General features: G+C 51.8%; 1 protein-coding gene and 1 long non-coding RNA gene across 11 annotated transcripts in view; one reads left to right on the forward strand and one right to left on the reverse strand.

Annotated features, from left to right (window-relative positions):
• LOC102549417 (uncharacterized) overlaps nt 1-24,004 on the forward strand; it is a 56,816-nt gene that overhangs the window by 20,892 nt on the left and 11,920 nt on the right. For 2 of the 10 annotated variants that reach the window (XR_010053097.1, XR_010053100.1), the window contains exon 5: nt 212-3,561. The exons of 7 other annotated variants lie outside the window; for them this stretch is intronic. This is a non-coding gene — a long non-coding RNA (uncharacterized LOC102549417). Of the gene's footprint in view, nt 1-211; nt 3,562-18,568; nt 18,892-24,004 lie in introns of those variants that run through there. One more of the 10 variants, XR_010053101.1, reaches the window with a different exon arrangement.
• Nucleotides 1-24,004, reverse strand: part of LOC100362820 (Protein FAM186A-like) — a 59,057-nt gene that overhangs the window by 15,493 nt on the left and 19,560 nt on the right. Inside the window, exons 2-5 of the mRNA XM_039080362.2 lie at nt 23,421-23,637; nt 22,918-23,088; nt 4,383-17,769; nt 244-436 (exon numbers count right to left, since the gene is read on the reverse strand). Of these exons, the coding sequence (XP_038936290.1) occupies nt 244-436; nt 4,383-17,769; nt 22,918-23,088; nt 23,421-23,637 (13,968 nt within the window). The remainder of the gene's footprint in view (nt 1-243; nt 437-4,382; nt 17,770-22,917; nt 23,089-23,420; nt 23,638-24,004) is intronic.

A 24,004-nucleotide genomic window follows, 5' to 3' on the forward strand; every position in this document is an offset into this window, starting at 1 on the left:
TGTTATTGACAAACTTTTTTTCTTTTTGAACTATGCATGATGGAGTACTCCTTTAATCCCAGCACTTGGGAGGCAGAGACAGGTAATTAATTCTCTGTGAGTTCGAGGCCAGCCTGGTCTGTATAGCACGCTCCAGGACAGCCAGAGCTACCTAGTAGAGAGATTGCATCTCCAACAAAGTGAAACCCAAACAACCTTACGTGTTTTGCAGCCCCCGGGAAGAAGCCGTGGGAAGCCATTTACCTGGCTGAAGAACTGCGTCATAGTCCATAGGCACTGCCTTCGTCTCTGCTCCAGATGTTTCTGTTTGTCTGTCCAACCCTGCATTACCTTCTTCTGGTACTGATCGATTCTGTTCAGCATGATGTACAAGTTCTGAAGCTCATACCCTTTCCCAGTGTTTTGGATGGTTTTCACTCGTTTGCTTAGGTGGTTTCTTGAGAAAAAAAAAAAGAAGAATTAGATCCAAACAGTCCTCAAACCCAACTTAGCACACCTGACTTTGTTTCTTTCTGTTCCTGTATTATTCTGAGCTAGTAGAAGGTATGACGGGGTGGGAGACTTGTTTAATGAGACCTTTTGTCTAATCCCCTATAAGTATACATTTCTATGCCCAGCCATGGTGGCTGTAATCCCAGCACTCAGGAGGCAGAGGCAGGTGGATCTCTGAGATTGAGGCCAACCTGGGCTATAGAGTGAGTTCCAGGACAGCCAGGGCTACACAGAGAAACCCTGCTTGAAAAACCAACCAACCAACCAACCAAACAAACAAACAAACAAACAAGAATAAATTTCTAATCATCTATATTGCTTTCAAATTTACAGGAAATCTCTGAGTGTGTGTTGCAATTAGTTTTGCTTATTGTAATCCTATCCTTCAGGAGGCCGAGGTAAAGGAGTAGTCTCCTTTAAGGCCAGCCTGGGCTACATATTAAGTAAGCTCTAGGTCAGCCTCACCTTCAAAGTAAGACTATCAAAACAAAACAAAACAAAGCAAAACAAACATACAAAAAAAAAACCAAGAAGAAAATATATATTTGGCAGCTTCTTATAAAGCCTCTTCAAACTGTTATTTTTTTTTTTTTTTCAGAGCTGGGGACCAAACCCAGGGCCTTGCTAAGCGCTCTGCCACTGAGCTAAATCCCCAACCCCAAACTGTTATTTTTATTAGGGAGGTGCACGTGCTACAGCACAAATGTGGAGGTCAGAGATCAACCTGAAGGGGTCAGTTTTCTCCCTCCTCCATGGGTGTCTCAGGGTTCACCTGCTGAGCTATCTCCACAGCCCTGAGCTTCATGGCTCAGAGCGCCTCCTGCTCTTGCAGCAAGTCTCAGAGGCTGAGAACATTCTAGGCCTGGATGAGATTGCACAGAGGCCAGACGCTTCCAGGACTAGGCCTAGATTAGCAGATGGAGATAGTGAGCCTCCCAGATGACAGTTACATCAGGTGAATAAAAGATACTTTTACATAGGCGAAACACTTATCATACTCATAAATAAATAAGTAAATAAATAAAAATTTAAAATATCACGAGTTATAATCGGATGGGGAAAGAATATTTTTAGTAAAGATAATCAAGTTTTAGTGCTTTAAAAAACCATCAGGTCGGGGTTGGGGATTTAGCTCAGTGGTAGAGCGCTTGCCTAGCAAGCGCAAGACCCTGGGTTCGGTCCCCAGCTCCGAAAAAAAGAAAAGGAAAAAAAAAAAAAACCATAGGTCAGGCACATGCACACACGTACATGCACACATATACAATCCCAGAGACCTTGAGGAGGTTGCTGTTTTCCTTCTGTTTTGGTTTTGTTTTGGGAAATAGAGTTTCTCTGTGTAGCTCTAGCTGTCCTCAGACTCAGAGATTTGCCTGCCTCTGCCTCCTGAGTGCTGGGACAACAGGTGTGCACCGCCACCACCAGGCTCTGAATTTTTAATCTGTAGGGTCAGGCAGATTCATTTACTCAGGCGTTCCACTTAGGGGTCAGCTTTACCCACCTAAAACTTGGTTTTATACCAGTTATGAGGACTCAGGGTTCATCCCCAAAAACTTATCTTCCTTACTCATAAGTTTAGAGCATTTTGTTTAAGACAGGATCTTACTACATAGACCGGGCTGGACCTGAACTCTTGCTTTACCCTCTAGCGTGCTGGGATCACAAATGTGTGTCACTCATAGAAGCTTATGAGAGGAGAGGAGGTGAAGGAGGACAAGGAGTGTTGGGGATGGGTTCCAATGCTTTGAATTAATCCGGCCCCCCAAATTGGGAATCCACTCATCCGAACACTGAAGGTCTTTGTCGCAAATAGGTTTTGGTCAGTCAATAAAGAGCCAACGGCTAATGGCTCAGCAGATTGGCTGAAGAGGGACCTTTAGATTTGCACAGGCTAGGAACTGGGAGAAGATCCTGTCTCAGAGCAGTAAAGGATGGTGCTGGGGATGTGGCTCAGTGGCTAAGAGGCCTCTTCCAGAAGACCTGAGTTTGACTCCTGGCATCCACATGTTGGGCAGTTTATAACCACCTATAACTCCAGTTCCAGAGGATATGGTACTCTCTGTACCATACCTCTGTAGGCACCTGGCACACACACCATGTAAGCAGAACACTCAAGGAAAAAGGAAAAGGGCTGGGATGTTAGTGCGATGCAGACAATAGTAGCTTGGTGTTCAGAAGACCCTGAGTTCCACCCCTATCATCTTACCAAAACAAAACAGGAAACACTGTAAAAACCTACTTGGTCTTGATGGAGAAATGTTACATTTAAATTTTCTCCACTGGTACCAGGGTAACATATTAAATATGTAAGATCTTATCTATCTGGGTTCCATTACAGAACCTGTTTAAAATATTCTCTAAATATCGAGAGGGAAGAGGGCTAGCGAGGCATGGTGCCTGTTATCCCAGCACTCAGGAGACCAAGGCAGGAGGGCTTCCATGAGCTTAAAGCCAGAATTGAGTAGATGGTGAGTACATGCTGTCCTGGACCTCAGGAAACCCTGCCTCAACAACAGAAACAACCAAAGACCTCGAACTTAGCGTAGATGAACATTTAAGCTCCCTCCGTGGAGGGAAAGGTAGATTATTTTACAAGTAGTGACCAAGTACCTAGGCAGGAAAAAACAACTGAGACCTAGAGTTCTTAGAAGAGAGGAGTAAGCCAAAGACTGTGTGTAAGGCAAACAAACTGAAAAAGATGTTTTGTTTTGAGACAAAGTCTCCTGGCTGGCCTGGAACTCACTATGTAGACCACACTGGCTCCTAATTCAGAGAGAACTACTTGATTCTGCTTCCCAAATGCTGGGATTAAAGGTGTGTACCACCACCCCAGCCTCCTACCTTGCTTGCTATCTATTATATATCTATTTATAGACAGTCTCATGTAGTCCAGAATGGCCTTGAACTCACTAAGTAGCTGACAATTGCTCTTAAATTCTTTATCCTCCTGCCTCTACTGCTAAAGTGGTTATAATTGTAGAGGTTATAATTGTAGGTGTAGACCACTGTGCCTGGCCTTTTCTGGCATTACAAAAAAAAAAATCAGAGTCAACAAAGTTATTATGATACCACCTCGATTTTAACTCGCCTTCTCACCCCTCAGAAGTGATGAAGAGCGGAGTCTGGTGGTCCCTGTCTGCAATCCTACTCATCTGGAGGCGGGGCAGGAAGGTTCAGAGTTAGGGGCCAGCCTGGGCTACACAGCGAGTTTCAAGTCAGTGTCAGTTTCAGGGTGAGCCTTATCTCAGAAACACACACGAGTAAATAAATGAAGCCTGGAGTGGCTATGCATCTCATCCCAGTTTTGGCGGAGAGGAACAGGTCAGTCTTGTAGAAAGGTTCTGGGAGAGATGCAGCCTCAAGAGAACAGGAGAAAGACACCTGACCTCCTCCTCCGTCCTCTATTTGCCAAGGGCAACACATGCATGCTCACACACGGTCCCCTAGTGCTCTACATATACACTCCTTCTGCCTTCAGCTCTCAAACAAAATTACAAGCAGGTACCACCACAGCCCACTTCCCTTTGTGGTCTTAAACCTCCTTCCTGCTGCAGATCCTTAATCAGAGCATGTTACAGTGTACGATCTGGGGCTGGAGAGAAGGCTCAGTGATTAAGCAGTTGCTGGTTTTCCCAGAGGGCCCGGGTCTCCCGCCCAGCACTCCCACTGTAGCTCACAACTGATGTAATCCCATTCTCAGGAGATCCAACATCCTCTTTGAGCACAGGTACACACGTAGCCCAGATACACATGCATACAAAATACCCATACACATAAAATAAAAGTATATATAATGAGCATGTGTCTGATGAACATAAAAATCTAGGTAGAGAAGGAAAGCATTTGACATCAGTTATATTCCAGTAAACAATATGTACAATAACTATGCCTACCTGGCAAGCTGGATCAGCCTATAGGCAACATACTTGCGGGACAGATACCCTAGCCGAACTGTATCTATATGAAGCAATTCGATGATGAGATTCTTGGCAACTGTGAGATATTGTTCAGGGAGTCCAGAAGTTTGTGCAGCCTGATTTAATGTGACCAGATTCTTCCTCTGAGCCTCCACATCAATGACATATCTGTCCTCAGAGTGCTGATCAGTGAAAGGGGGCACCATCATCTTGGCTTCTCTGGTACCAGAAACAGGGGTTGGTGTCCAGGGCTTGTCTATCGGGGGGAGCTGTGGTTTCTGGCTCTTTTCAGAAGGTAAGATCTGTTGTGTTTGGGGGAGTTGAGTGGTGAGAGACGGTAGTGGTATTCCAGGCTTCTCTCTGGAAAGGGCTTTCTCACCAGTGAGAGGGGACTGTGACCGTGGTATCCTGGAGCTGGTGACATAAGGCTGAAATATTCCAAATGGTTGCATGTCAAAAGAACCTTGGAGTACTTGAGTTTGTTCTGAAGTGTCAGAAACCTTAGGTACTTGGGTCTTCTCGATAGGGAAAGGAGCCGGAGAGGCCTCAAAACCCAGAGCAACACCCGGAAGAGCTCTCGCTGACTTAGGTTTTAGAGGTTTGGCTTCTGAACTTCTCTGAGTGGTTGAAGAGGGGGGAATTCTCTGAGATCTTCCAGGGGTTGGGAGGGCCTCTGCTGTGGAGGGATGCAGCGGGAAGGAGGAGCTTATTGGTACCAACCCTTGCATGGGAATGGTCCACGATGGCTCTTGCCATTCAGGGGCAGGAGAGGGAGCTTGCTCACGGAAGGCAGGAGGCTGGAAGAGGGAGGTTCTGGAAACCAGGAGCTCCTTCTGGGCAGCAGTGTCTCCAGAAACAAGTCCTGGCGCCTCTCCAGAGGTGGGTGGGACTCTAGACGCAGGAGGTGTTCGGTGGGGGAAGTAGGGTTCTGATACTAGAGGTGGCCAAGTGTCTTTTGGTTTGAAGAAGTGCTTAGGGCCCAGAGGAGGCCCTGGAGTGGGAGGAGCCCCAGGTGCTAGGAGCTGTCTACTGGAAGGAGGGACTTCTTCTGGTCCTTGGACCTGTGCAGGAACGCCTTGGCCCCTGTCTGCAAGAGTCTGTCTGTAGGGAGGAGACATCCGTGGCTTCTCAGAGTCTGGAAGAATACTCACTCCTAGGCTTGTCGTAAGGGGAAATGGGGCTTGAGTGAGAGGAGGCCAGTCAGTGGAAGGAACCAATGCGGCAGGCCTTTCCAAGGTAAAAGGAGTGCGAAATGCCTGAACTGACTGACGAGCAGTAGCTCCCAGTGCTTGCAGATGCTTAGCAGTAATGTTTGATGCCGCTTGAACCCTTTCTGGTGTGACTAAAGTCTCCCATCTCCAAGCCATTGCCTCAGTGAGAGCATCTTCTAATGCTGCCACCTGCTCAGAGGTGAGGGTGACCGCTGCTGCCTGCATTTGTTCATAGGTAAAAGTGAGACCCAAGTTCCAGGCTTTCTGGAGACTGATGGTGAATACCAGTGTCTTTGTGAGCCCTGGAGCAAGCTGGTCCTGCCATGGTGGGGCCTGCCTGGGTCTGAGGGGAGGCTGCTTTGCCTGGGCAGGCTCAAATGCCTGGGTCTGCCTGGGAAGGAGGGGAGAGATCCCCACTGCTGTGTCCTGTCTCTTTGTAAGTGGAACTCCAAGTCCCTGGGACAGTTGAGTAGTTAGTGGGATTCCAATTGTCTGGGTCTGTTTAGAAGCGACAGCTGGCTTTGGCATTTGGACAGACTCAGAGATAAGTCTTTGGGTTCCCAGGGCTTCAAGTTGCTTCACAGAAAAACGGCTCCTTAGTGCTTCTGCTTGTTTATGAGTTAATGGAACATCCAAATCCTGGGATTTCCTGAGAGAAAGAATACCTTGTGCCTGGGCATTATCGGGGATGAGAGCAATCCCCAGGGCCAGGGCCTGCTCAGGAGTGAGAGCGACCCCCAGGCCCTGGGCCTGCTCTGGGGTGAGAGTGATCCTCTGGGCCTTGGCCTGCTGAGGTGTGAGTGCGACCCCCAGAGCCTGGGCCTGCTCAGGGGTCAGACTGGTCCTCCGTGCCTTGGCCTGCTCAGGGGTGAAAGTGATCCCCAGGGCCTGGGCCTGCTCAGGGGTCAAACTAATCTTCATTACCTTGGCTTGAGTAGTAGTAAGAGTGATCCCCAATTTCCAGGCCTGCTTTGGGGTGAGATAAATTCCCAAGGACTGGGTTTCCTTAGGGAAGAAACTGGTACTCAAGGCCTGAACTTGCTCAGGGGTCAGACCTAAACTTTCTTTGCCAGGCTCAGGGGAAGGAGTTATTCCCAAGGCTTTAGCCTGCCCAGGGGAAGGAGTTATTCCCAAGGTTTTAGCCTGCCCAGGGGAAGGAGTTATTCCCAAGGCTTTAGCCTGCCCAGGGGAAGGAGTTATTCCCAAGGCCTCAGTCTGCTTAGGGGAAGGAGTTATTCCCAAGGCCTCAGCCTGCTTAGGGGAAGGAGTTATTCCCAAGGCTTTAGCCTGCCCAGGGGAAGGAGTTATTCCCAAGGCCGCAGCCTGCCCAGGGGAAGGAGTTATTCCCAAGGCTTTAGCCTGCCCAGGGGAAGGAGTTATTCCCAAGGTTTTAGCCTGTCCAGGGGAAGGAGTTATTCCCAAGGCTTTAGCCTGCCCAGGGGAAGGAGTTATTCCCAAGGCCTCAGCCTGCTTAGGGGAAGGAGTTATTCCCAAGGCCTCAGCCTGCTTAGGGGAAGGAGTTATTCCCAAGGCTTTAGCCTGCCCAGGGGAAGGAGTTATTCCCAAGGCTTTAGCCTGCCCAGGGGAAGGAGTTATTCCCAAGGCTTTAGCCCGCCTAGGAGTAGGAGCTATTCTCAAGGCCTTAGCCTGCCTTGGGGTAGGAGCTATTCCCAAGGCCTCAGCCTGCTCAGGGGTAGGAGCTATTCCCAAGGCCTCAGCCTGCCGTGGGGAAGGAGTTATACCCAAGCCCTCAGCCTGCCTTGGGGAAGGAGTTATTCCCAAGGCCTCAGCCTGCCTTGGGGAAGGAGTTATTCTCAAGGCCTCAGCCTGCCGTGGGGTAGGAGCTACTCCCAAGGCCTCAGCCTGCCCAGGGGTAGGAGCTATTCCCAAGGCCTCAGCCTGCCCAGGGGAAAGAGTTATTCCCAAGGCCTCAGCCTGTTCAGAGGTGAGAGTGAGTCCTAAGTCCTCAGCCTGCCGAAGGGTCAGATTAATCCTCTGGGCCTTGGCCTGCTCAACTGTGAGAATGATGCCCAGAGATTGGGCTTGCTCAGGGCTAAGACTGATCTTCATTGTCTTGGCCTGCTCAGGGCTGAGTTTGATACCCAGAGCTTGGGCCTGCTGAGGGGTGAGATAAATCTTCTGTGCCTTGGCCTGCTGAGGGGTGAGAGTGAGCCCCAGAGCTTGGGCCTGCTCAGGACTAAGACTGATCTCCTGTTCTTTAGGAATGAGATAAACCCCTAGGTCCTGGGCCTGCTCAGGGGTGAGAGTGAGTCCCAAGTCCTCAGCCTGCTGAAGGGTCAGATTAATTTTCTGGGCCTTGGCCTGCTCAACTGTAAGAATGATGCCCAGAGATTGGGCTTGCTCAGGGCTAAGACTGATCTTCATTGTCTTGGCCTGCTCAGAGCTGAGTTTGATACCCAGAGCTTGGGCCTGCTGAGGGGTGAGATAAATCTTCTGTGCCTTGGCCTGCTGAGGGGTGAGAGTGAGCCCCAGAGCTTGGGCCTGCTCAGGACTAAGACTGATCTCCTGTTCTTTAGGAATGAGAGAAACCCCTAGGTCCTGGGTCTGCTCAGGGGTGAGAGTGAGTCCCAAGTCCTCAGCCTGCTGAAGGGTCAGATTAATCTTCTGGGCCTTGGCCTGCTCAACTGTGAGAATGATGCCCAGAGATTGGGCTTGCTCAGGGCTAAGACTGATCTTCATTGTCTTGGCCTGCTCAGGGCTGAGTTTGATACCCAGAGCTTGGGCCTGCTGAGGGTTGAGATAAATCTTCTCTACTTGAGCCTGCTGAGGGGTGAGAGTGAGCCCCAGAGCTTGGGCCTGCTCAGGACTGAAACTTATCTCCTGTTCTTTAGGAATGAGAGAAACCCCTAGGTCCTGGGCCTGCTCAGGGGTGAGAGTGAGTCCCAAGTCCTCAGCCTGCTGAAGGGTCAGATTAATTTTCTGGGCCTTGGCCTGCTCAACTGTAAGAATGATGCCCAGAGATTGGGCTTGCTCAGGGCTAAGACTGATCTTCATTGTCTTGGCCTGCTCAGGGCTGAGTCTGATACCCAGAGCTTGGGCCTGCTGAGGGTTGAGATAAATCTTCTCTACTTGAGCCTGCTGAGGGGTGAGAGTGAGCCCCAGAGCTTGGGCCTGCTCAGGACTGAAACTTATCTCCTGTTCTTTAGGAATGAGAGAAACCCCTAGGTCCTGGGCCTGCTCAGGGGTGAGAGTGAGTCCCAAGTCCTCAGCCTGCTGAAGGGTCAGATTAATCTTCTGGGCCTTGGCCTGCTCAACTGTGAGAATGATGCCCAGAGATTGGGCTTGCTCAGGGCTAAGACTGATCTTCATTGTCTTGGCCTGCTCAGGGCTAAGTCTGATACCCAGAGCTTGGGCCTGCTGAGGGTTGAGATAAATCTTCTCTACTTGAGCCTGCTGAGGGGTGAGAGTGAGCCCCAGAGCTTGGGCCTGCTCAGGACTGAAACTTATCTCCTGTTCTTTAGGAATGAGAGAAACCCCTAGGTCCTGGGCCTGCTCAGGGGTGAGAGTGAGTCCCAAGTCCTCAGCCTGCTGAAGGGTCAGATTAATCTTCTGGGCCTTGGCCTGCTCAACTGTGAGAATGATGCCCAGAGATTGGGCTTGCTCAGGGCTAAGACTGATCTTCATTGTCTTGGCCTGCTCTGGGCTGAGTTTGATACCCAGAGCTTGGGCCTGCTGAGGGGTGAGATAAATCTTCTGTGCCTTGGCCTGCTGAGGGGTGAGAGTGAGCCCCAGAGCTTGGGCCTGCTCAGGACTAAGACTGATCTCCTGTTCTTTAGGAATGAGAGAAACCCCTAGGTCCTGGGCCTGCTCAGGGGTGAGAGTGAGTCCCAAGTCCTCAGCCTCCCATGGGATAGGAGTTATTCCCAAGGGCTCAGCCTGCCTAGGAGTAGGAGCTACTCCCAAGGCCTTAGCCTGCCTAGGAGTAGGAGCTATTCTCAAGGCCTTAGCCTGCCGTTTGGAAGGAGCTACTCCCAAGGCTTTAGCCTGCCCAGGGGTAGGAGTTATTCCCAAGGCCTCAGCCTGCCCAGGGGAAGGAGTTATTCCCAAGGCCTCAGCCTGCCTAGGAGTAGGAGCTATTCCCAAGGCCTCAGCCTGCTCAGGGGTAGGAGCTATTCCCAAGGCCTCAGCCTGCTCAGGAGTAGGAGCTATTCCCAAGGCCTCAGCCTGCCTAGGAGTAGGAGCTATTCCCAAGGCCTCAGCCTCCCATGGGGTAGGAGTTATTCCCAAGGCCTCAGCCTCCCATGGGGTAGGAGTTATTCCCAAGGCCTCAGCCTGCCCAGGGGAAGGAGTTATTCCCAAGGCCTCAGCCTGCCGTGGGGAAGGAGTTATTCCCAAGGCCTCAGCCTGCTCAGAGGTGAGAGTGAGTCCCAAGTCCTCAGCCTGCCGAAGGGTCAGATTAATCCTCTGGGCCTTGGCCTGCTCAACTGTAAGAATGATGCCCAAATCTTGGGCCTGCTCAGAGGTAAGACTGAACCCCCGTGTCTTGGCCTGCTCAGGGCTGAGTTTGATACCCAGAGCTTGGGCCTGCTGAGGGGTGAGATAAATCTTCTGTGCCTTGGCCTGCTGAGGGGTGAGAGTGAGCCCCAGAGCTTGGGCCTGCTCAGGACTAAGACTGATCTCCTGTTCTTTAGGTATGAGATAAACCCCTAGGTCCTGGGTCTGCTCAGGGGTGAGAGTGAGTCCCAAGTCCTCAGCCTGCTGAAGGGTCAGATTAATCTTCTGGGCCTTGGCCTGCTCAACTGTGAGAATGATGCCCAGAGATTGGGCTTGCTCAGGGCTAAGACTGATCTTCATTGTCTTGGCCTGCTCAGGGCTGAGTTTGATACCCAGAGCTTGGGCCTGCTGAGGGTTGAGATAAATCTTCTCTACTTGAGCCTGCTGAGGGGTGAGAGTGAGCCCCAGAGCTTGGGCCTGCTCAGGACTGAAACTTATCTCCTGTTCTTTAGGAATGAGAGAAACCCCTAGGTCCTGGGCCTGCTCAGGGGTGAGAGTGAGTCCCAAGTCCTCAGCCTGCTGAAGGGTCAGATTAATCTTCTGGGCCTTGGCCTGCTCAACTGTGAGAATGATGCCCAGAGATTGGGCTTGCTCAGGGCTAAGACTGATCTTCATTGTCTTGGCCTGCTCAGGGCTGAGTCTGATACCCAGAGCTTGGGCATGCTGAGGGGTGAGATAAATCTTCTCTACTTGAGCCTGCTGAGGGGTGAGAGTGAGCCCCAGAGCTTGGGCCTGCTCAGGACTGAAACTTATCTCCCGTTCTTTAGGAATGAGAGAAATCCCTAGGTCCTGGGCCTGCTCAGGGGTGAGAGTTATTCCCAAGTCCTCAGCCTGCTGAGGGGTCAGACTGACCCTCTGTGCCTTGGCCTGGTCAAGTGTGAGAGTGAGGCCTAGTGAGTGGGCCTCCTCAGGCGTAAGACTGATATTCAGTGTCTTGGCCTGCTCAGGGTTGAGAATGATACCCAGAGCTTGGGCCTGCGGAGCAGTCAGATAAATCTTCTGTACCTGAGCCTGCTGAGGGGTGAGAGTGAGCCCGAGAGCTTGGGCCTGCTGGGGACTAAGACTGATCTGCTGTCGTTTGGGAATGAGATAAACCCCTAGGTCCTGGGCCTGCTCAGGGGTGAGAGTGAGTCCCAAGTCCTCAGCCTGCTGAGGGGTCAGATTAATCCTCTGGGCCTTGGCCTGCTCAACTGTGAGAATGATGCCCAGAGAATGGGCCTGCTCAGGGGTAAGACTGATCTTCAGTGTCTCGGCCTGGTCAGGGCTGAGTCTGATACCCAGAGCTTGGGCCTGCAGAGGGGTGAAATAAATCTTCTGTACTTGAGCCTGCTGAGGGGTAATAGTAAGCCCAAGAGCTTCGGCCTGCTGGGGACTAAGACTGATCTCCTGTTGTTTGGGAATGAGAGAAATCCCCAGGTTTTGGATCTCCTCAGGGGTGAGAGTGATCGGTGGTGGGGTCGGGGTGATACCCAGGGCTTCTGTCTGCTCAGGGGCGAGAGTGATCGGCTGAGGGGTCGGGATGATACCCAGGGCCTGGGCCTGCTCAGGGTCGAGAGTGATCGGCTCAGGGGTAGAAGTAATACCCAGGGCCTGGACCTGCTCAGGGGAAAGAGTAATTGGCTGAGGGGTCGGGGTGATACCCAGAGCTTCTGTCTGCTCAGGGGCAAGAGTGATTGGTGGTGGGGTCGGAGTGATAGCCAGGGCCTGGGCCTGCTCAGGGGAGAGAGTGATCGGCTGAGGGGTCGGGGTGATACCCAGGGCCTGGACCTGCTCAGGGTAGAGAGTGATCGGCTGAGGCGTTGGGGTGATACCCAGGGCCTGAGTCTGTTCAGGAGTGAGAGTGGTCATCTGAGGGGTAGGAGTGATACCCAGAGCCTTGGCCTGTTGAGGGCTCAGACTGACCTGCTCATCAATGAGATTGATCGCCAGGACCCGGGCCTGCTCAGGGGAGAGAGTGATCGGCTGAGGGGTTGGGGTGATACCCAGGGCCTGGGTCTGATCAGGGGTGAAAGTTATTGGCTGAGGGGTTGGGGTGATACCCAGGGCCTGAGTCTGCTTCGGGCTCAGACTGACTGACTGAGTCTTGACCTGCTCAGCAGTGAGAGCGATTGCCAGGGCCTGGTTCTGCTTAGGGGTGAGAGTGACTGGCTGAGGGGTCGGGGTGATACCCAGGGCCTGGGCCTGCTCAGGGGTGAAAGTGATTGGCTGAAGAGTAGGAGTGACACTCAGGACCTGGGCCTGCTCAGGGGTGAAAGTGATCGGCTGAGGGGTCGGGGTGATACCCAGGGCCTGGGTCTGCTCAGGGGCGTGAGTGATCGGCTGAGGGGTCGGGGTGATACCCGGGGCCTGGGCCTGCTCAGGGGTGAAAGTGATTGGCTGAGGGGTCGGGGTGATACCCAGGGCCTGGGTCTGCTCAGGGGCGCGAGTGATCGGCTGAGGGGTCGGGGTGATACCCGGGGCCTGGGCCTGCTCAGGGGCGCGAGTGATCGGCTGAGGGATCCGGGTGATACCCGGGGCCTGGGTCTGCTCAGGGTAGAGAGTGGTCGGCTGAGGAGTCGGGGTGATACCCGGGGCCTGGGCCTGCTCAGGGGAGAGAGTGATCGGCTGAGGGGTCGGGGTGATACCCGGGGCCTGGGCCTGCTCAGGGGAGAGTGTGATCGGCTGAGGCGTTGGGGTGATACCCAGGGCCTGAGTCTGTTCAGGAGTGAGAGTGGTCATCTGAGGGGTAGGAGTGATACCCAGAGCCTTGGCCTGTTGAGGGCTCAGACCGACCTGCTCATCAATGAGATTGATCGCCAGGACCCGGGCCTGCTCAGGGGAGAGAGTGATCGGCTGAGGGGTCGGGGTGATACCCGGGGCCTGGGCCTGCTCAGGGGCGCGAGTGATCTGCTGAGGGGTCGGGGTGATACCCGGGGCCTGGGCCTGCTCAGGGGAGAGAGTGATCGGCTGAGGGGTTGGGGTGATACCCGGGGCCTGGGCCTGCTCAGGGTAGAGAGTGATCGGCTGAGGCGTTGGGGTGATACCCAGGGCCTGAGTCTGTTCAGGAGTGAGAGTGGTCATCTGAGGGGTAGGAGTGATACCCAGAGCCTTGGCCTGTTGAGGGCTCAGACTGACCTGCTCATCAATGAGATTGATCGCCAGGACTCGGGCCTGCTCAGGGTTGAAAGTGATCGGCTGAGGGGTCGGGGTGATACCCGGGGCCTGGGTCTGCTCAGGGGCGCGAGTGATCGGCTGAGGGGTCGGGGTGATACCCGGGGCCTGGGCCTGCTCAGGGGCACGAGTGATCGGCTGAGGGGTCCGGGTGATACCCGGGGCCTGGGCCTGCTCAGGGGCGCGAGTGATCGGCTGAGGGATCCGGGTGATACCCGGGGCCTGGGCCTGCTCAGGGGCGCGAGTGATCGGCTGAGGGGTCCGGGTGATACCCGGGGCCTCGGCCTGCTCAGGGGCGCGAGTGATCGGCTGAGGGGTCGGGGTGATACCCGGGGCCTGGGCCTGCTCAGGGGCGCGAGTGATCCGCTGAGGGGTCGGGGTGATACCCGGGGCCTGGGCCTGCTCAGGGGCGCGAGTGATCCGCTGAGGGGTCCGGGTGATACCCGGGGCCTGGGTCTGCTCAGGGGCGCGAGTGATCGGCTGAGGGGTCCGGGTGATACCCGGGGCCTGGGTCTGCTCAGGGGCGTGAGTGATTGGCTGAGGGGTCGGGGTGATACCCGGGGCCTGGGCCTGCTCAGGGGTGAAAGTGATCGGCTGAGGGGTCGGGGTGATACCCGGGGCCTGGGTCTGCTCAGGGGCGCGAGTGATCGGCTGAGGCGTTGGGGTGATACCCGGGGCCTGGGCCTGCTCAGGGGCACGAGTGATCGGCTGAGAGTTCGGGGTGATACCCGGGGCCTGGGCCTGCTCAGGGGCGCGAGTGATCGGCTGAGGCGTTGGGGTGATACCCGGGGCCTGGGCCTGCTCAGGGGCGCGAGTGATCGGCTGAGGGGTTGGGGTGATACCCGGGGCCTGGGCCTGCTCAGGGTAGAGAGTGATCGGCTGAGGAGTCGGGGTGATACCCGGGGCCTGGGCCTGCTCAGGGTAGAGAGTGATCGGCTGAGGCATTGGAGTGATACCCAGGGCCTGAGTCTGTTCAGGAGTGAGAGTGGTCATCTGAGGGGTAGGAGTGATACCCAGAGCCTTGGCCTGTTGAGGGCTCAGACTGACCTGCTCATCAATGAGATTGATCGCCAGGACCCGGGCCTGCTCAGGGGAGAGAGTGATCGGCTGAGGGGTCGGGGTGATACCCGGGGCCTGGGCCTGCTCAGGGGCGAGAGTGATCGGCTGAGGGGTCGGGGTGATACCCGGGGCCTGGGCCTGCTCAGGGTAGAGAGTGATCAGCTGAGGCGTTGGGGTGATACCCAGGGCCTGAGTCTGTTCAGGAGTGAGAGTGGTCATCTGAGGGGTAGGAGTGATACCCAGAGCCTTGGCCTGTTGAGGGCTCAGACTGACCTGCTCATCAATGAGATTGATCGCCAGGACCCGGGCCTGCTCAGGGTTGAAAGTGATCGGCTGAGGGGTCGGGGTGATACCCGGGGCCTGGGTCTGCTCAGGGGCGCGAGTGATCGGCTGAGGGGTCGGGGTGATACCCGGGGCCTGGGTCTGCTCAGGGGCGTGAGTGATCGGCTGAGGGGTTGGGGTGATACCCGGGGCCTGGGCCTGCTCAGGGGCCCGAGTGATCGGCTGAGGGGTCGGGGTGATACCCGGGACCTGGGTCTGCTCAGGGTAGAGAGTGATCGGCTGAGGTGTTGGGGTGATACCCAGGGCCTGGGCCTGCTCAGGGTAGAGAGTGATCGGCTGAGGGGTCAGAGAGAGCCCCAGGACCTCAGCCTGCTCAGGTGCATGAATGATAGGCTGAGGGGTCAGAGAGAGCCCCAGGACCTCAGCCTGCTCAGGTGCATGAATGATAGGCTGAGGGGTCAGAGAGAGCCCCAGGACCTCAGCCTGCTCCGGGGTGAGATTAATTCTTTGTGCTTCAGCCTGCTGAGCGGTGAGAGTGGCTTCCAGGGCCTGGGACTGTTGCGGGATCAGACTGACCCTCTGTGCCTTGGTCTGCTCAGGGGTGAGGGTGATTCCCAGGGCCTTAGCCTGCTGAAGGTCGAGAGTGAGTCCCAGGATCTGGGCCTGCTGAGGAGTCAGACTAAGTCTCTCTTCTTGGTACTGCTCAGGAGTGAGCATGATCCCAAGGGCCCGAGCCTGCTCGTGAGTCAGACTGATCCTCTGGGCCTTAGTCTGCTCAGAGGTAAGAGTGATGCCTAGGGCCTGGGTCTGCTGAGGGGTGAGAGTGATCCTTGGCCCCTTGTCTTGCTCAGGGATGAGAGTGATTTCTTGTTCCAGGGTCTGCTTGGAGGTGAGAATTCTATCTTTTACTTGAACCTCCTGGGAGGGGAGAACTGTTCTTTGGGTGCCTGTGACCCCAGGTATCTGTTCAGTAGTCACTTGGGAGATTCGCACTGCCTGGGGTTCTTCTGCTGTGAGAGAGCCCTTTGGAGTCTGTGTTGGCTCAAGAGTCCTAGGAACCATCAGCTTAGTCCCCAAGTGCTGCTCCTGCCCTGCTATGAAAGCAGTCTCTAATTCTACAGTGTGTTCACCAGTAAGAGGACCCGTCAAAGGTTGTGCCTGCTCGGGGGTGAGGGATGCTCCTGAAAGCTTAGCTATGTCATGGCCCGCCATCTCCACCTGCTCAAGAACATGCATTGGGGGGGGCTTCGCAGAAAGAAGGGAGGCCCTGGAAGAGAAGGGAGACAGTTTGGGCTGCTCTTCCTCGGCGGCCCCCATTGCACCAGGCTCCACAGGGAGCACCTGCACCTGACTTCTCTGCGATTTTGGGGTCTTCATTGGCGACTTAGGAATTAAACTTATCGAGGATTGTCTGGTGGCTTTCAATATGTCCAGATGACTCCGCTCCCTCTTCCTCAGCTTCTCAGCATCTTCCGCATCTCTCCCCAGACGGTCCTGAACCTGGCTGGCAACTGGTGCTTTGAATGCTTGTCCCCACGTCTCCAGCAGCTGTGCTCTGTCCTTCGGCTTCAGTCTTGGCTCCTCCTTCCCTGCCCCCGCCTCCACCCCTTGCTGCTCCTTTGTCCTTTTGAATGTGGACTCACTGTCTATCTCTTCTAGTAGCATCAGGACCAGTTTCCTAATTGGTGGGTCTGTGATCTCACTGAGGAGAACTCTGCCGACTTCAGACTTGGCGCTGCCTGCCCCCTGCTTAGGAAGCATCCGGGGTGTACCCAGCGCCACCTTTGACGGTTTCTTGGCCTTCTCTTTAAGTTGTGCCCTTTTCTCATCCTTGTATGTCCTCAAGGCTGCGGTCACAGTCTCTGCCACTCTTTGGAAATATTCCTCCATTTGATCCCTTATGATGTTTAATTTTTCAACTTCCGTTCTTCCCAGTGACAACTCCTCTTTCCGTATACTCTTTGGATCAAAAGCCTTTCCTATGTTACTACTCTTCTCTCTCAGGAAAGCCAGGATGGCCCTTTGAAATGATTCTAGACTGCCCTGCTCACTTTCTTCGGGGGTCTCTGAAGTCCCCTTAGGGGTCTTAGCTTTACCAGATTGTTTTGCAGAGGCTAACACTCCGGTTTTTGCTGCTACTTTTTTCCACTTTGTTTCCGGTTTTTGTACCTCTGGGGAACTCTCAGTTTGCATCAGTTCTACCTCACTCTTGGCATCTTTGTCTGGTAACTTCAGGGTGGACTCTCTACTCCCTGGCGAGCCTGGGCTGCTCCGAAGCAGCTGCTCCGATTTCCCCTTCCCGAGTTGTTCCCACAGGACACTCGGTGTGCCTTTGACTTCCTGGGCCTTCTGTTTACTTGGTTTCTTCTTTTCCATTGCTTTTGGAATAGCAAGCTGACCAGTTCTCTTTTCCGCCGTTTCCAGATTTATGTCTGAGGTCTCAGCCGTCAGTGGTAGGCCTTTGAGTTTCTTCTGGTCCTGGGTCATCACAGCTCTGTCCTCGGCTTGCTGCATATCTGCAGCCAGGGCCACTTCACCCCCAGATGGTTCCCACTTTACTGTGGTGCTTTTAGCCCCCTTCTTCTGGGAGTCATCAGTCTGTTCCTCACTGCCAGCCTCCTCCCTGTGGACATCTCTGCTGACGTACGGGACCTGCAGAGGCAGCGTAACCATCGTCCTCAAGGTCGGAGCTGAGGGATGTATCGGGCGTCCGAGATAGTTTTTGACGCGAATAAGTTGGTCACATTTTTCTTCGGATTCTCTAAGTTTCTCCTGAAGCATCTCGTTCTCTTCAATGAGTTCTTGGATGACTTGCTGGGAGTTGTCTGTATCTTTCTCTGTCCCTTGGTCTTCGTGGAGAAACGGCCTGGCAACTCGAAAGCTCACGAGTCTGAGCTCTTCGTTGACGGTATTCAAGGCCTTGGAGAGATTGAGCAGCGTCGCAGACATGTATTTAATGGCATTGTTCTCCAGCTTGCTGAACATGGAGGTACTGATGAGCTCCTGCAGCATGCTTTGGATCTCTGTAACCTTCGCATTTAGGCCAATCTGGTCGGAAATCATCTGATCTGGCCTTAAAGCCTGCGCCGTGGCAGGCCGCTTTATAGCCCGGTCTTTCCACACTTTCCAGAGAGTGCCTCTGGCCACTGGAAGGAAAACATAAAAGAAAACATTGCAGTTGTCTCTCTCTTATGTCATTCTGTGCCTGCGTTTAAGCCAAAAACACTTGGCCCCAACTCACGGGTACTTACAGGATAAACATTCATCGGAAAAGTTTACTAGTATTGGATTTAATTTATAGTTATTAGCCAATGACGAGAGAGAGAGAGAGAGAGAGAGAGAGAGAAAGGCCATTGATGGATGTGTAGTAAAATACCCATGACCTCACTTTAGCATGGATAATATCTAAGTTAAATACAGAAGATGCACGAGAAAATAACTTATGTAGATACTCCAGCCCTACAAGGACAGCAGCTGTGCTCTCCTTGCCCAAACTATAGGCCACAGATATAGACCTTTCACTGAAGATTGTGCTACACAAAAGAAAGGGGAGAAAGTAATGGCTTAAAAAAAGGGGGGGGGGGCTGGAGAGATGGCTCAGTGGTTAAGAGCACTGACTGCTCTTCCAGAGGTCCTGAGTTCAATTCCCAGCAACCACACGGTGGCTCACAACCATCTGTAACGGGATCCCATGCACTCTTTGGGTATGTGTCTGAAGACAGCTGCAGAGTACTTATAAAAATAAAAATAAATCTTAAAAAAAAAAAAGAAGCACATTTCACATTCCCATGAAGAGATGAAACTTACAGAGATCCTCCTGCCTCTTACCTCCCGAGTGCTGGCAGTAAAGGCGTGTGCTACCACTACCCAACTAATATTGGCTTCTTAAATCTTTTTAAGATAGTTTAAAGACATATTTTTAAAAGCTTTATTTTGTGTGTGCAGGTATATGTGTGTATGAGCATGTGTGTATGAGTATCCATGGAAGACAGAAGAGGACATCAGAGCCCCTGCAGCTGGAACTATGCACACTGCGGCCCTGTGAGCACTCTGGAGATCAGGCAGTGCTCTTCCCCACTGAACTGTCCTCCCTGGACACTAATACAAGACAATAATGAGGGGAAACAATGCAACAGCATATAAGAACTCTGCTTTTCCCCCCTTAAAACCTAAAACTGCTCTAAAAAAAAAAAAGAAAAAAAAAAGAAAAGAAAGTCCATCTAAAAGGAAATGATGACATTTCCAAATAAAAGCTGAATTTTATTTTACTTTTCCTGACACCCTTGCTTTCTAAGACCAGATACTGGACCAGCACCTTCATGGCAGCTCATAACTGTTTATAACTCCAGTTTCAGGGTGTTCAACACCATCTCTGGCCTCTGAGGACACCAGGTACACATGTGGTATAGAGACACACATGCAGGCAAAATATCCCTACACGTAGAATAAAAATAAGTAAATCTTTACGAAAAAAGAGAGACCAAAAATGACTTCTAGATCAGAAGGAAATGGCACTGATGGGTAAGTCAAAGTCACAAGAAGAAATAAAAAACACTGATATACGCAGGTCTCCTAACTCATCTAAAAACCAGTGTAGCTTTGTCTACGATGATGCAGCAAGATATCACAGGGCTGTGGCTTGTAAACCACAGGAGGTTTGTCCCTCGGAGTTCCCGTGGCGGGGAATCCAAGGTTGAGGTGTGGGTGCGCTCAGCATTGATGAAGACCTGCTCTTCCTCCATCGATGGCTGAGGTGGTGTCGTCGTCGCTGTTTTGTTTTGGAACTCTTTGGAGTCTTTTGTTGTACTTGTTCTGTTCTGCTTTCTTCTGAGACAGGGTCTTGCTGTGTTACTCTGATGGGCCTGGACCCTGCTAAGTAGTCAGACTGGCCACAAACTTGGACTGCCCTCCTGCCTCAGCCTTCTGAGTGGTGGGATTATGGGCATGTGCTCCCATTCTGGAGTCTTTTGTTTTAAACCAGGGCTAAGTGGGGTGGGGGTGGCCTGGAGAGATGGTTCAGTGGTTAGGAACACTGACCTCCCAGTGGACTGAGAGTTTGATCCCCAGCACCCACACAGTGGCAGCAGCTTATACCCTTCCTTCTATGAACTCCAGTGTCAGGGCTTCTGATGCCTGCCGTCTTCTGGCCTCCACAGGCACTACAAGCACATGGTACACGAACAGGCAAAACACCCATACACATAAGAATAAGTAGATAAATTTTAAGAAAGAGTAAACAGCATTTGGCCTTTGCCCACATGACCCAATTGTGTTCCCAGAAGCCTCTTGATATTTAGATGTAGATCCTGGTATTTAGGGTTTTTTTTTCCCCACGTGAGTTTTGGGCCCCACAAATATCCAGCAATAATTACAGAACAATAATTATAAAACTATATTGTTAGGCCAGGTGTGGTGGCACTCACCTTTAACCCCAGCACTCAGGAAACAGAGGCACGAGAATCTCTGTGAGTTTGAGGATAGCTTGGTCTACACAGTAAGCTCCAGGACAGCAAGAGCTACTTAGAACTGGTCTCAAAAAAGATCAAACAAGGGGCTGGAGAGATGGCTCAGTGGTTAAGAGCACCGACTGCTCTTCCAGAGGTCATGAGTTCAATTCCCAGCAATCACATGGTGGCTCACGACCATCTGTAATGGGGTCTGGTGTGTCTGAAGACAGCTACAGTGTATTCGTATTCATTAAATAAATATCTTAAAAAATCAAACAGACCAACCCATAAAACCCGTCTTGTTGGGAGGTAGAGAGATGGATCAGCAGTTAAGAAATCACTGTTCTCTACAAAACCTGAGTTCAGTTCCCGGCATCCATACCCGGCAGTTTGCAACCACCTGTTTAACTCCAGGGACCTGTTTGCTTGCCTCTGGGCTTTATGGGTGCTACACTCGTGCTCACAAACGGACACACGACTAAATTAATCTTTTAAAATATTACATCGCTGAACTTCTGACTATGTTCTGACTATGAGATGGGGGGGTCTCTATAACTTCGAGACCAGTCTCATCTACAGAGTGGGTTCCAAGACAGTCAGGGGTACCCAGAGAAAACATGTCTTGAAAAATAAATAAAAGGAAAGGATTTGCAGAGATGCTCCGATGTTAAAAGCACTAGCTGGTACTGGTTTCAGTTCCCAGGATGCACATGGAGCTCACAGTAATTCATAACCCCAGTTCTAGTTGATCTCCACCGGCAAGCATGTGGTGGCGAACAGACATACATGAGGGCAAACACCCATTCACATATGAAAAGAATGAAAAGCTTATAGACATATAAAAGATGAACCGGACGTGGTGCTATACAGTTGTAATTCCAGGACTTGGGAGGTAGTGAAGGAAGATTAGGGGTTCAAGGTCACCTTTAGCTACCTAGGAAGTTCAAGGCCAGCTTGGGCTACTTGAAACTCTATGTTAATAAAACAAACAAACAAACAAACAAACCCCACCAGATGCAAAGGGGAAGCCCCCCAAGCAGGTATGAAAGTGGCTGCGAGCGGGTTGCTTAGCCGCCATACTTCTGGGTGAAATGCTTCTGTAAATCCCCAGGGGACATCTCCTCACATGAACCGCCAGCCTGGGTGGCCAAAGAGTGTCAGGTGTTGATGATGTGGAAACGCTAGAGCCTTCCTCCACCTCAGACAGAAATGGAAAACACCACAGCCACTTTACAAAACAGATTTGCTGTAGGATCAAGCAGATGATCTTGTTTCTAAGGACTGTACATGCATACACACAAAGCCATGTGCCTCACAGACACTCACACGGGTTACTACAGCAACATTATTCAGAAAAGCCAAACGTGAGAACATTCAAATATCCACCAACAGGTGAACAGGACAAAAGAAGAAGCGGTATCTGAGACAACTCATTGAAGGCTAACAGAGAGGATTGGGTTACCACTGTGTGCTACAATGTTGCAGGCAGGCAGAACAGACCACCATGACAGGAAGATGTAGTAACTCACTTCTATCATCTTAGTCTCCAGAAGGCTGTGACAGGAGAATCTCAAATTCCAGGCCAGCCCCAATTACACAGCAAGACTCTGTCTCAACAAAACAAAAACCGGCATGTGGGGCAAGTAGGGCAGTCATAAGAACTGGTAAGGCTGGGTGAGCTCAAACCCTGGGAATCTCAAAGATGTGAGAACCACAGGAGTAGAACTGCTCCTCACCTGCCTCTGTACCTGCTCTGGAACAAGTAACCACAACACACAGATGAGAGGACTGTGGGCACGTGGCATAGCACCAGCAGTCCTCCCCCATGCAAATAAAGCAGCACTCACATCTCAGCCAAGAGGAAACATCTACCCCTAAATCCCACCCACTCTCCAAGGTTCATGTAGACCCTGTCCACAGGTAATAAAGGACACAAGTTATTTCACTGAGGATGGAGGACCATCTAAGAGTGGCTGTTTTTACTGAGTTGTAACATCTGGGGAAAGAGCTCTCTCTCTCCCAAAGCATTCACAGCTAGATCTTGGACCCGCTTGGGTGGTCGGGCTATTGCTGCCTGCAGAGGCTCACATCAGAGCAGCTGCACATTCCTCAGCCTCTGCTTGCAGCTGTAGCTGATGAGAGATCCAGGACCCTGGCTGTCTGCCCTGCACAGGCGGCCCAAACCTTTCTACTTCTCTTCTAAGAGCGCCTATGCTCCGGCATTCCTGGTCCTGGTTCTGCTTTGCCCTCCTTAGTCTGATGCCCCAGAGGGAAACAGGTGGACAGTGGAACACACCCATATATAATATGATTGTTTATAGAAAATAACCAAAATAAATTTATTGAGACAAAATAGATGGTTGTCCATGACCGTGGATAAGAAGAAAGATGGACTGCACAAGAGCACAGATCTTTTTGGATAGCGGAAATGCTTTAAAATTGTACTACCATGGGCTGTGGGTGTGGCTTGCCTCAAAAACATGAGGCTCTGAGGTCAACCCCCATCATCACAGCCAAGGGGATCTCCCCACAGCAACTGTGAATTTACAGAAATATTGGAGCACTTGATACACGTACATTTTATGGGATGCAAATTATACCTCAATACATCTTTGTCTATTATGTGTATGAAAATTTCGTCTACATATATGTTTGGGCACCATGTGCACACAGTACCCAAAGAAGCCAAAAAAAAAAAAAAAAGGCATTGTTTCCCACTGGGACCAGAGCTACAGATGGTTGTGAGCCACCATGTGGGTTCTGGGAATGTTACCCAGGTCCTCTGGAAAAACACCCAGTGCTCTTGATCACAGAGCCTTCTCCCCGAGTATCACAAAGTGCACTTACCTGACTTTTTCTTTAGCCTCTTCCTTTCTTCGAGGAGGAATAAGATCATTCGGATCATGGAATCCACATTATTGTTGATGCTCTTCAGCATTTCCGGCATCAACTCCACCTTGGCGATCCAGTGGTAGTGCTCATCCATGTTGATGGCGCCCACCTCAGACAGAACAAAATCTTGGAGAATAAAAGAAAACCATTTTACAGAGGAAACAAAGGAATTATATCCATCTAGGCTTACGAAAATTTGTAACTACACAACTTGGCTCCATCCGGGAACAGTTATCTTGTATTTTCCTGAGCCCTTTTCCCTTTTTTAGGAAGAGACTTGGAATAGAAACCCGGTTAAATCAGTAAGTTATGAAGATATAACCGAGGTTCAAAGGCCTCAAGTTTGTTTCCCTCGCACTGCTGGGTCTTCCTCCTTGATGCGGCCAGGCCCCCCCGATTTAACTTCCCCATCTTTCCTTAGCTGTGCTCCTTCCCACGGGATGCTTCCGGATACTTACTCCATTCTTCCAGCCAGGACAGAGTCTTGGAGAGAGCCCTTTCTCTTATGTCAGCATTCTTCACACAAGTGGCAATCTTTTCTAAGAAAACCTTTCTCGTCTTTTTCTGGACTTCCGAGATGGAGACCTTCCTCCCAGGGGACAGGCTGTCAATATTATACCGGGTCATTATCAGCTGCACGTTGGTCATAATTCCACTCAGCTTTGTAATAACATCCTGGGAAAAGAAGGAACCGAGTACTGGTTTGAAAACAGGGTTGGGACACGTTTACTCTAAGGATGTCGGGACAGATAAAATAGAATTTTAATAAATTCCCAAAGTCTCGTGTGTGGGGTGTGGAGGAGGTCAACCTCGTGAAGGAAAAAGCGAGATGGAGAGCGAGGCGCCCCAGGCCCTGGCGACCCCTTGCGGCATTAGATCTAAGATGCAGCGATGAGACAGCAAAAAAGAGCCGAGGCCGGGAAGGTGGCTGCTTCCCCTATTTCCACGGAAGTCCTCACAGGTGAACTGTCACTGCTGTCCCCACTCCTGAGTTACCTCATTAAGCAGGGTTTTTATTGGAACATGATGTGGTGAGATACGA

Source organism: Rattus norvegicus, chromosome 7 (genome assembly GCF_036323735.1).
Source record: "Rattus norvegicus strain BN/NHsdMcwi chromosome 7, GRCr8, whole genome shotgun sequence".
Lineage (NCBI taxonomy): Eukaryota > Metazoa > Chordata > Mammalia > Rodentia > Muridae > Rattus > Rattus norvegicus.